General features: G+C 36.9%; 1 protein-coding gene and 1 long non-coding RNA gene across 4 annotated transcripts; both read right to left on the bottom strand.

Annotated features, from left to right (window-relative positions):
* Nucleotides 1-165: 165 nt before the first annotated feature.
* On the bottom strand, nt 166-1,456 carry LOC107801348 (uncharacterized). Its single transcript, XR_001651621.2, has 2 exons — nt 1,318-1,456; nt 166-517 (listed from the first exon to the last, which is right to left on the bottom strand). It is a non-coding gene; the product is annotated as an uncharacterized LOC107801348 (long non-coding RNA).
* Nucleotides 1,457-3,194: 1,738 nt separating this feature from the next.
* Nucleotides 3,195-12,576, bottom strand: LOC107801349 (ethylene-insensitive protein 2.2). Of its 3 annotated transcripts, XM_075222604.1 has the most exons (10): nt 12,203-12,387; nt 11,619-11,685; nt 11,384-11,479; nt 10,530-11,242; nt 9,148-9,234; nt 8,949-9,059; nt 8,611-8,823; nt 7,569-7,754; nt 4,741-7,470; nt 3,195-3,870 (listed from the first exon to the last, which is right to left on the bottom strand). In XM_075222604.1, exons 4-10 carry the CDS (start codon nt 10,779-10,781, stop codon nt 3,478-3,480), a joined length of 3,972 nt encoding a protein of 1,323 aa, XP_075078705.1. In that variant the 5' UTR covers nt 10,782-11,242; nt 11,384-11,479; nt 11,619-11,685; nt 12,203-12,387; the 3' UTR covers nt 3,195-3,477. The 3 variants fall into 3 exon arrangements, with proteins under 3 accessions (XP_075078705.1, XP_075078704.1, XP_075078706.1); XM_075222603.1 differs by lacking the exon at nt 11,619-11,685 and having other exon boundaries at nt 12,203-12,576; XM_075222605.1 differs by lacking the exons at nt 11,384-11,479; nt 11,619-11,685 and having other exon boundaries at nt 12,203-12,427.
* Nucleotides 12,577-12,862: the final 286 nt, after the last annotated feature.

Below are 12,862 nucleotides of genomic sequence, written 5' to 3' on the forward strand. Positions count from 1 at the left end.
TCCTCAAAAGTGTTTTTCAGAAAGAAAAAAAATTATAAGGAGAAGTTATTTTTTTCTATATTTTAAATACTACTTTAAATTTTACTCAAAAATACTTTTTTTTGCTTCTAGAAGTTTGATCAAACATCTTTTAACTTTAAATAAACACTTTTAGCCCCAAAACAATTGACCAAACAAGCTATAAGTTCAACTATATTAATTGACAAATTCACTTACATATAATAAATTTTACTCATAACCTTGAATCTGAATCTGAATCTACTTAAACATACTTTTCATTTTCAATACACATTACTAAATAAAATTACATCTTTCTCTCTGAATTTCCTCTTCTTCTTCGTAGGGTTCATAATCCATGTATTATTAATTAACACGATCTTCCACATAGATAACAAACAACAGCTACGATCAATATCAATATGACCAAAGGCAATGAAATGACAATTACATCCATCTTCTTCTACTACTGCAATTTTTGCTCTCTATTACAAGTATATAATAGTGCTATTTTCTCCTCCTGCATACACGAAAATAAATTTTTCAAAAAAAAAAAAAAAACATCAATTATTTATTCTTTATTGAATAAGATAGGATCCCTCTGCACAATCAAAGGGGACAAGAAAATGGAAAAATATATAAGAAATAAGGAGGAGATTTTTGAAAAATGCAAAACAAATCATCTTGAATTTAGTTGTTAAATTTAGCTCATAAAAATATAATCTATTGAGTATGTATCTAATTTTTTTTAATACTAGGTACATGTTCATTGGCAAATTAATTTGAGAAAAGGTTAGACCAGTTTGGGCTCATATTTACCATAAAAAGCTTATCTAAAAACTAAAAAATTTTGGTTTGATTTGTTTGATATAGTCATAATTGAGATACTCCTTCCATCTTATTTTATACTTAAACTGTGCGCAAGGCTTAAGAAAGAAAAGAAAAATAAAATAAAATATGTGATCTAAAACAAGTCCTAAATATTTATGTAACTATAATAATTTCACTAAAAAAAAAATAAGAAGTTTAAAATTAAATTATTTCTAAATATAAAGGATAGAATTGAATTTCGGACATACCAAAAGGAAAATGCATCACATAGTAATTTTTTGAGCAGATCAAACTCGAAATTATTGGAAGAATTCTTAACGTCGAAAGAATAAGTTCTCTCTTTAACCTCCCACGAGGTTCTTCTAGTTTGTGAGGAGTATATAGAAGTCGAATTTAATATTTGAATATTTTTTGTATCAATGATATATCTAGCGAATTATATAAATTGAGATAGAGAAACTAAAAGAAAAAAGGGATATTTTTACATACCTTATCGAACAAAATTACTTGGATTTTTGGATTTCCCCTATAGTTTTGACCAAACAATTGAAAGCTAAAACTCATATATACGGAGAGGGTAGAGAGAGTTTTGAGAAGCTTAGGAGAGGGTAAAGTCTGCTTCTATTTTTTATGGGGGTTTCAAGAAGCTTCTTTTTTAAGTGGAGAGTGATTAAGCAAACAGAAAAAAGAAAAAAAAAAATCATGAAGTCACATGCATGTGATACACTTTTTGTTAAATATATTTAATAAAAATGTACAATTTAAATTTAACATTCTCAATTTAAAATGAAGAATATATTCTAAACTCTCACCATCACTCGTTTAAAAGGATACTTTTGATAATTTGCAAATTAGCCAGTCCTTTTTTTAATTTCTAAATTTTTTCATTCATTGAAACCCTTTAATCCAAAAAGAAAAAAGAAAAAAGAAAACCCAAGGCACACTTATTTCAACTAAAGCGATAAAGATAAGAATACCTTGTCATGTTGCATGACGTCAGGGACACTAGTGCGATTCCCTTTTGACTCGAGAGTGATAACAACGGACGGCCAATACTAGTAGGATCTGAGGAGGGTATAGTGTACGCAGACCTTATCCTTATCCCAAAGGAATAGAGACTGTTTTCGAAAGGTCGAGGTAAAAAGATAAAAGAAGACAATATCAATATCACCACAGAAATCATAGGAAAAGTAGAACCCGCATGAAATTTAGAAGAAAGATACAAAGCAAAAGTGATAGCTAGTAAATAAGTCCGGCATTGAAAAGCAAAATAGTAAGATACGATATTGTCACTAGCTATCTTAGACAACAACCCTACCAAACTAGTATCACAATAATACGAAGTAAAGCAAAACTAACTATCTCTTAACTTACAACCCTCATACTCGACCTTTACATTTTTATTATCAAGTGCCTTGAGAGTGATAACAGTAATGTCCAAATCTAACTAGCCTGCACTCCAATATCATATATTGCTAATTTGACCTGCCAAAACTTAAATAGACGAACTGCGCAGGCAACAAAAACTAACAAAAAAGTTTATTCACCAAAACTTAAAACAGATTAAAAAAAATCAAAGATGTGTACAATACTGAGCTGGCAACAAAACACTGAAAATAACAAAAAAATACATGTGTAATTACCACTGACTGGCATATGATTATCCTTTTCCCTGTCAAGCAGTCATATCCTTGTCCTCGTTTTACATACTACAGCAATTCTTTTATGGCATCTACACTTACAGCTTGTTAAGATGGTTGTTGTGTATCATTTCACAATGTGCCGTATAATATTGTATAGTATATTATATCGTATCGTTTTAATATATATAATGTTTGGATAGATTATATTGTTTATCCCATCATTTTATCATATTATTCACCAACAATATAAAAAATAAACTTGCAATATTATAAAGAAAAAGTAAGGCACGAAGTAAAATTATTATATAAAAGTAGGATAAAGTATAAAATAGAATTATTTAATAATAAGGGAGGCAAGATGAGAGAAAAAAATAAGATAATGCGACCATACCAATCAGCCGTTCCATAAAGTGGCACTTTTCGTTGTTATGTAGCGATGAATTTAACGATACAATACAATAAAATTTAAGTAACAATCAAAACAAACATTATAATAAAAACTGGTAACACCATCTAAACAAGCTGTCAACTAATCCCACCACAAAAAGTGGTAAGATAGTAGTAAGGTTTTGACTAACTGTAACTAGAAGCATCAAATAAACGTATTTCAACATGGGAGCAAACTCCATCAGCAGCAACTATATGAAATATATTAAGCTTTTGATCTAAAAGTAATTCAATAAAGGCTAAGTTTCAACTATGTAAAAAGGGAGAAAACTGCAATTTTTGCAATAACATCTTTTCCCGCCTTTTTAGCCCCGTTTCATTTCACCGCTGCAGTTTTACATAACCTCGTTACAACTTCTTATCCTATTTGTATACAAGATTTGAGGTACAAGGGGGTTGGGTGAATATAAGCTGCAAGATTCAAATACACATGAGAAATACAAGGGAGGGAGAGGGAAAGAACAGTACACAGAGAGAGAGAGGAGTAAATTCATAGCAACTAAGCACAAGTCTAAAAGTGGTAATCACCGGTCAGTTGCTATGAACCGAGAAACAAGTGTTACAAGCTGAAAGGGGCTGCTGAAGGTGACATTACTTTGCGCGGTCCAGCTCCACCGGCCTCCTGGTTTCCTACTGGCTTATTGGATAGTCGACGTTTATAGCGTTTGAGGACAGATGCCAAGTTTTCTTTCCCTTTAGGAAAAGCCACATCCCCTGCAGCAGTGCCTGTTCGTCCCTTTCGACAAGAGATTGCCATCTCCACGTCTTTGATCATATCTAAGAGCATTGGTGCAGTTGTGCATTTTCCTCGCCCCTGTTTTGCTTGTGGCGGCAGACTTCCATTTGAAATTGGAGGGGGGCTTGACTTTTGCTGCCGGCCAATTGGAATTTGAAGACAAAAACAATGACTCGTTGGAGAACGGGACTTGGAAAATGCCAGATCTATTATGCCCTGAAGTGGTATCAAAGGCAAAAAGCGCAAATAAGCTCTAAGGTATATTGGGGCTTTAAGCACAAAGCAACTAAGGCGTGAGCTTTAATAAAGAAAGGCGTGAGCTTTAATAAAGAAAGGCGTGAATGGAGAAATATGTGTGTGCAGTCCAAGACTAATATCTATAAGCATGAATACCACATACATGGACAAAGAAATTGAAGAAAATTTACGATAAAGTGATATATTAATTGTTTAGTGTCGCCTCTTTCGTATTACACTCATTAGCAAGGAAAAGTATCCTTTGAGCCTTGATGACAACACAGAAACGCCCGCTAAGAGAGGCAAAGCGCTCAATATGTTTTGAGCCTCGCTTTAGGGCTTAAGCACGCTTTAAGCGCGCCCTTGGTAAAACCGTTCCCAAGACCAACTTAATTAGAGCACCTCACATAGTTAAGCACGCTTTAAGCGCGCCCTTGATAACACCGTTCCCCGGACCAACTTAATTAGAGCACCTCACATAGTTACGAGAAGGGATATGTCAATCAAACAAGATACCCCAAGAGTAAAGCAGTTTTTTAGCATGAGTGTAAGCAATCACATAGTTACCGACAAAATACATCTAAATATTTCGTTCTATGGAGAAAAGGGAGGTTGGTTTTCAATGGTGTCTTTGAAATTCTTTTCTCTCCAGAAATGAGAAGCTAACCTTAAATTACACCAAAAAGCATGTTTCATTTCCAGATGCTTAAAAGTTTCCTTTTCAATATAAAATAATTGGGAAAAAAATCAAAGAAATAGAAAACTTACCCACTTGACTGGTTAAAAGTTAATTAACAGCCAAACTGTCAATAAAATGAAAAATGAAAAGCATGAAATATGAGGGTATACCTGAAGACGGTTAAGAACATAGGTATATTTGCCCCACAGCTCTGGCCTACTTTCCATAAGTGAAAGCTCGAGAATTCTGTGAATGCACCATACACCGAAGCTAACAATGAGATCTACTTTCCAAACACAACCTTCCCCACAGTGAGGAACTGACATCACCAAGAACTTGGTGTAATCCATCTCTTCAGGTTTTGGGGCAGAACCAGAACCAGGTTTCCTGTTGGAAGAGAAGTGTGATTCGCCAATGTTGGTCAATCTACTTATCTCCCTAGTTTCAGCCTCATAGAGAAATTTCTCTCTTGCAGCAATCCGATCGATAAGATCCTCATCAGCCCCATCATCTTGCCTAAATAACCACTCAGATCCTTCCAGTTTCAAAAGTTTGACGATACAACTTCTGAAAGATTGAAGCAGCTTAGCTTCCAAGTCAACTGTAGATGTGCTCTCCTGAGTAGATGAACTCTGCACAGTTCCATGATCACTGCTAGCAGTAACATCCGTCTTACCAGCTACACCAAACTGTTCAAAAGGCTGTCTAGACCACAGGGATCCAGATCCAGATCCAGTCCCTGAATTGGAGGAGCTATACTGCAACGAGAAAGCATCTCTACAGACTTTAGATGGCGAATGTTCAAACCTCTGAGGACCACCTGCTCTCAGTGAACCAGTCACATAGGCTTGTTCGTACGTTGATCGACCAACAGATGGTCCATATCCCATGGAATTATACCATTGAGCTCTCCCATCTGAGAGTGCAGAATCTTGGCGAGGAACATAGCGTCCTGATATATCAGGCAAGCTGTAATACTTCTTCGAGTTGGCTGCGCCAGCAACGCTCTCGGCATTTTCAGTAGAGCTAAGGTCGGTAATAGTGTTAACGGGCTGCATGGAATTATTTCGGGCTACAGGGACATTTCCAAAACCAGGTGGTGCTCGACTACTCACTCCACTCTGAGGTTTTTGTCCCAAAGCACGAGCAAATGGTTCAGCATAGTTTGACGACATTGATGATGATACAGAACGAGGAGATGGTGACTCCAGTTGCCCATTTAAGTAGTCAGACCCTCTTTCTTTAGCAATTTGATTAAGGTAAGCAGTAATCTGATATCCATGCACAGTAGCAGGCTGCTGATCATAGCCAGCAGAAGACGCCGGAATCCGCATACTGGAATAGCGCCTCTCACCTGAGTCAAGTATGTTGCTGTTGGAACTTTGCACATACGCATCTAATAATTTCATATGGCTAGACCATGAAGATGGCTCCTTTGGGACTCTATAAGTAGAGTCCACAGTGCCCGATGCAAATTGCTGCTTCGGAGAGTATATATTAGAGTTGATCAAAGACTCAGGTACCCTTGCACTCCCAGATGGAATATACGCATTATTAAAATCACTCCTGCTGCTCTCCATTTTAAAGGACGCAGGGGCAGGTTTTGGGTCCACCTTTGAATCCAGACCAAGTATTATATCCAGTTTCTTGGACTTCGCTTGTGGTGTGGCCGCCCCATGGTAATCAAAGAGCTGCCCCCAGAACTCATCTAGAACTATTGTTAACTGCCTCCTAGCTGCACGACCAAGACCTGCTAATCTTGATAGACTTCCGGTACCACTCCCTGTGTCCTCTTTGCCACTAAGACTCTTGAATGATCCCGGACCATCAGAAATAACAGATTGGGTGCTGTTCTCAGATACTCCTTTATCGGGCTCCCACGAATCTCCTTCATCATCCTTGTCATTGGCCATGTCCCCTTCAATTCTGAGTGTCTTCTCTACGACATCCACAGATTCATCGGTGGTACTGAAGACGCTGGTATCCACAGATTCAACACCAGACACCTCATTACAAACACTTTTTGCTGCAGCAGTTTCTCCTGCTGGTGCAGATACTTCAGGATGACTGAGAGGAGGAGCTGAAAATGTTGTTTCAGATTTGCTCTCATCAATGGTGGCCAAGTGAGGGACATTCTCATAATCCAAGAGTGATTCATGCAAGATTTGATCAGGATCTGGAGTTGATAAATCTGGAAGGCCAACCAAGGATTTTTCTGCATGAAATGCAGCTTCTTGCTTTTGGGTGGACCTTTCTAGACTAAAGGTAGAATCACTCGTATCAAGTTGATTACGCTCCAGATATGACTCGGGCATAGGTGAATGCAGAAATGCCTGAGCATCAAACCTGGAACTTGCAGATTTCAGTGGAGTAACTGCTAACCACAGCATCAGACAAAGAGATAAAGAGGCCGCAATGAGGAGAAAAACATATGGTATAGACACACTACTCCCAATATTCCACTTCAAATTATTAACCCAATCACTATTTCCAAATATCATCTCTATGACAAATATAAGCTTTAGGCCAAGTAAGCCGATAAATGTGCCAAGAGATAAAAACTCCATTAACTGAGAAATTTTGTGGATACCCATTATTGATCTGGAAGAAGCAACTCTGAACAGGGGTATGACAGAAGACGGAAGCACAAGAGCAACCACAACCTGCGTGAATATTAGTAGCTGATATAGGCCTTCCGCTCCTGAATTCCATACACAATAAAGGGCCGGAACAATAGAAATTACTCTGATTGTCACATGGTGTAGCCAGCCTGGGATATCCATTCCAAATAAGTCATGCACAACTGGTTGTCTACCAAGATCCCAATTTAGTGCTGTAATCTGATTGGAAATAAACGTAACCAGCATTATGGTGAATGGTGCTACTGAACTTCTGAACACCTGTGTCAATATTCAAAAGCTTGTTAGATTTAAAAAGCCCCCACTCTATACAATATACACAACTAGCTCATAACCATCTTTCGCTGATTCAATCCCACCTGATCGAGCAATGATAATGCGTCCTGAAATGTCAGCAATAAAAGGCCAGTACTATAAGACACGTTGGCTGCTGAATTCATCACGGCATAATTGACCAGGAAAACGCCACTGAATATGAAAACAATGGCAAAAAAATGGTCCTGACACAGAGCTCCCCTGGAAAGTTCTGTTGAATCCTTACCTTGCTGCAAAAAGAATTTATATAGAGGTAAACACAAGATAGTCTAGTATTGACCTCACCAACACAAGCAGCTAAGATCAATATGATGTAGAGTTAAGGATCATTTCTAGACTCTGACAATTACTGATGAGACTAAATGTAACCATCTAATAACATAAAAACACAGAAAGTTCTAAAAATTTGTCATATCACAATATCCAAAATTAAATGTGCTAGAAACATGGAAATTATTTTGGCTGCACCAAAAAACCACATGCACGGCCGTCGAAGACACATCATTGAGCATTTGAGCCTGTTTTATATCCTTCTCACTTTCCCCACCCCAACCAAAACGGAAAAAAGGACAGAAAAAACTCCCATTTTGTGATAATCCAGTTTGCTTTATCATAAAGAAATAAACTCATCCAGCCAAAAATTATTTGATCCCTAGCATAAAAAGCTCAACAACAACAGAGGCTTCAGAAACACAGATTACTTCAGAGCTTCAACAGATTTATCTCTTAAAGGAATCAATCTAAGCAACTGAACTGATTACATTCATGCCATCTTAAATCCCAAGGATGAGCAGTATAATTTAGGATTCATAAACGACAACCACAAGATTGAAGCAAATATAGAATTTGCAAGTTAAACAACAGTAAACAAATCGTCAGATGCATGCCAAATTCTTCCATCTGGGGCTAGCGTTCTCGTTTGTTGAGTAAAAGATTTATCAAGGCCCAATCTCGAATGGAAATAGTTAGCTTAACAATTTGAAATCCAAGTTACAGACGTGTGAGCATGCACTAGCACACAACAATGAGCCACCTACTCCGCTAGCATAGAGAGAGAGAGAGGGGGAGAGAGAGAGAGAAGGGTACCTGTACAATAGAAGAATGAAGGTAAAAATTGTGAGGCATAATACTTGCTCCAAGTAGACTCATCAATGCAAATGCACTCTCTCCACTGAACTTATTCAGCATCCCACCAATGGAGAACGGACTTTCAGGTTGACTTATAACCACTCCAAAAACATAAGAGAGTAGTATAGAGCTTCCCCAGCCAATACATAAAAATTTCGCACTGCCATTGTCCTATAAAAAGTGTTTTTGACATCATTATTATTCATGGATGCTGGAATGAAAAGACAAGAATTTGAGATAATTCATAGATGCCAAATAACAGAAAGTCCACAAGGATGGTAACTAGAAAGACTTACCAAGAGAGAAGCAAGCAGTGGAAACAAAATGGCACCAGTTGCAGTTAGAAAAACACAGCTAAACAGGTCAACTCCAAACACAACATTAAGCCCATGTGCAGTGCCCAAAACCTATCGAATCAAGTATTTTAATGCGCTAGAAAAGTCATAATCTCAGAAGAAACTTAAGAGTAAACAAAAAATGAAATAGTGAAACTACCATTGTGAGGTCCAAAGCAATCATCGAAACCTCAGCTTGAATTCCTAGGAATATGCACGTAACTTTGTCATATTCTTCACTGCAAATCTTTTGACACCACCAAGGACAACAAAGTTATTATACAACATTAGTAATGCGAATTACAAGCTAACAATTTAAGTAGGAGATGAAACTTCAACTCTGTCACAAGAAACCTAAAATAAAATGTGTACAACAATGCAAGTTTTGTTATAAGCATTCTTAACCAGTATATTGAATGATGGAAGAGAATCAGAGAGACAAACTGAATAGCTAGAGTTGCCAAAAGAATGGCTTAAAACCTGGTCAAGTCACATGATCATTCCAGTATTGTCCGCTCAATAGTGTTTGCCAACTTCTAAGGCTCTACCGCAGACTGGAGCTTGTTATCATGGCATTATCTTTGCACACAGGTGATCAGTGTTCTTAAATGTGAAAAGTGCAACAAAACAAAACCAAGAAAAAAAAAAGACCAGGTCCACGGAGCTCAAAGCGATAAACGAGAAGTGAATCGCACAATACACAGCGGTAAAGAAATGGATCTTGAGACTAATTCAATCCCAAAATCTAGCTCATGAGAAGAGGATTGTCCAAGATCAAATAAGGAGACCAATTCCAAATTCACAACTTATGTGGAACCCCCCCAAGCCTAAGCTTGCCAATATGGAGGCTCAACATCGGGTAAACCAAGAATTGTGAGGGTCTGGCACTGAGACCATGTAAGAAAATAAACATTGGGCATAACTCAATCCCGACTAGCTCATGGAGCGAGGATTGTCCAAGACCATATAAGGAGACCAATTCCATATCTCACAACAAATGTGGGACAACTTAACAATACCAACTATATATGAATTTAGTACTTTAATCAAATTGCAACAAAAATAACTAATTTTCGGTATCCAATATATAATGATGTTGATATTAATCCGACTCCGAAGTTGAGACTCAAAGAACCATCTCATTCTGGTTAGCCACTTTGTGCGTCATTATCTCAAGCGAACACTTTTGTGAAAAGCATGGCTTCACATCAATTAACCCTTTTTTTTACTGTTAAAAGTTATCTTTCCCTGATGCTTTAAGCAACAAAGCCATGGCTTTAACAATATTGCTTCTGATATCAGCTGTAAATATATTCTCACGGGGGTTAAGGACCTCAGACGGGGCTCCAAAAATGTCGAAACAACACTAGATCTAGATGTCCATACACAGAAACAAGACGCAATTCTTGATCACATCTATGGGTGTTCCAGATAAACATAAAAGAGCAGAAAAATCAACAAGCATGTATATCTAACATCACTAAGATCCATCACTATGAAGACACTGCATCAATAGTAAAGTTCCAATGGGGAAAACACTACCTGGGCAAGATTTCGGTCTGTAGCCAAGGCTATACAAGCTGACAGATACTGGCACAGAATTGCAGCAAAATTGAACATGAATACTAGCATGATTAAATCAAACCCAAATCGGGCTCCTCCATCAACCATTGCAGCCCATTTCCCGGGATCAACATAGCCAATTGCAATCAGCAGCATTGGAGCAGAAGCAGAAAGTATCCGTTGAAGCATGCTGGGCTGCCTATGATCTATAGTCAGAGTTTCAGATTCCATAATTTGTTTTAAAGAGTTAGCAAGCCCAGAGATCGCAGTCAACTAGCACTACCACATTACAAAGCAACCAGTTTGACATGAACAAGCTAAATAATTACGATGCCAACCAGTGAAGCTCCACCCTCACAGCTTTTCTATGTAGCAGTTGCAGCTGCAACTGTTGACCGTAGCTCAATGTAGCATGGATAAAACTGGATACCAAACACCTCGTAATCTCTAGAGAGTTATGAGCAGGTTCGCACCCAAAACCAACAGACGCAAAGAACTTGACAAGTGTGCCTTATTACGATGACAGTCTTCTCGAGCTGCTAAATCAACCAACTCCAAACAATAAATTAGACAAGTCCGCCTTATTACGATGATAGTCTTTTCGAGCTACTAAATAAATAAGCCAACTCCAAACAAGTACACGGCAGTAACACCTTCTCATTCACCAACAACACGATTGCTGATTCTGATTTCTGAATGAGTGGAATATTAAAACTTCAATCAATTGTCCAACATTTGTAGATATAACAAAATAAGGCAACCACAACAATCAAACATGAAAACAGCTGGTGAAAGCACTATTATCAAAATTAAAACTGTACAAAGCTTTATACCAGTTAGAAGACAAAAATGCTGAAGTGAATTGACTACCCAACAGAACAAAATTGGATCTTTCACAACTTAATACATCACCAACACATCACAGTGTCCTGTAGTGAAAGAAACATGAATCAAAAAAAAATATGACTAAAAGACCTTCACCGAGATCTCAAACCAACCAGCAGCATTAATATATTTCAAATTAATGGAAAAGAGAACTTAATAACAAATATACAAAAGTCAACTTGCCAAAAAATGAAGGGAAGCATATGTACAATACAGTTACAGCCTGGCATCTAAAGCTTAATTGCTTCTCCTGCATTTTGATATTACAAGCTTCAAAATAAAATTGATTCAATTTGACTTCACAAATACTATTTTTTTCAAGAAAGAAGAAAAATGCAAAGAAACACCTTGACTTCAACCATTCAGATCTTCATTACAGAAACAAAAACCCATCAAATTTATCTATACAAAAAATCCCCCACCCCCCACCCCCACCCCCAAAACAAAAAACAAAAAAAAAGAACCCAAAACCCCCAAAAAACAAGATTTTTCAGACCTTTTTATTAGAAACTAATATAAGAAATCAAAACAATCAGCTGAAAAACTCAATATCCACTTCTTCATCGGATCTGAAATGAACTTGACCAATAAAGACCTCTCTTTTTTAAGATTTCAAAACAGATAATCCCTATAGGTATAATTACAAGTACCCATAACTGAAAAATAAAGAAATAGTAGTAATATATACATGTAAAAAAAAAAAAAAAAGACACAAAATTTAGACAAGTGGCTATAGACCATTAGGGTTTTCCATTTTTTTTAAGTACCTTCCTTTTTCTGGTGTCTTCTTTGTTTTCTCTATATTTCAGTGCTCAGAGTTCAGATCAGAGGCTTTAAAAAGAAGCACTAATATCTATATACTAAAATAAAAGAAGCCCCTATTTTGAGATAAAGAGGAACCTGTACATAATACATATCCTAGAGAGATGGGGAGTTATGGTGTGTGAGCTGTGAGAGAGACTATAGAAAGAGAAACTAATATATATAAATATAAATATATTATATACTTGTATTTATATGTACTAGGGAAAAGCTGAATGGAGGGGGAGTTTGGGCTAGGGTAGAGAGGGGGGGTGGGTGGGCGGGTGGGGTCTAAAAGCTATCTTGGAGAGGGAGAAAAGGTGAGGGATTTCACTTCACTAATGTGAGTCAAAAGCTAAGGAGAGAGAGAAAAGAGTGAACTAAAAGATAGTTTCATTTTTTCTTTTATCTTTTTATCTTTTAATTTTTTTTAATGTACTTTCTACTAATTGGTCTGTGTTATAAATATATTATATTACGAATATTTATTTGGTACTTCATTGTAAATAAGCTTTCTGAAGAAGCTTATTCATATGGGACTTCGTCGTAAATATGTTTATTTATTTAGTACTCTATTAGAAATAAGTCTCCTCAAGAAGCTTATCCTTTCGATACTCCGTTATGGA

This window comes from Nicotiana tabacum, chromosome 10, assembly GCF_000715075.1.
Source record: "Nicotiana tabacum cultivar K326 chromosome 10, ASM71507v2, whole genome shotgun sequence".
NCBI classification, from domain to species: Eukaryota; Viridiplantae; Streptophyta; class Magnoliopsida; order Solanales; family Solanaceae; genus Nicotiana; species Nicotiana tabacum.

Excerpts from the sequence above, each read along its gene's own strand:
- LOC107801349 (XM_075222603.1), bottom strand. The coding sequence starts at position 10,781 with ATGGAATCTGAAACTCTGACTATAGATCATAGGCAGCCCAGCATGCTT. Across the intron at positions 9,060-9,147 it reads TTGCTTTGGACCTCACAATG|GTTTTGGGCACTGCACATGG; the intron begins GTAGTTTCACTA and ends TTGATTCGATAG. Across the intron at positions 8,824-8,948 it reads CACTGCTTGCTTCTCTCTTG|GACAATGGCAGTGCGAAATT; the intron begins GTAAGTCTTTCT and ends CACTTTTTATAG.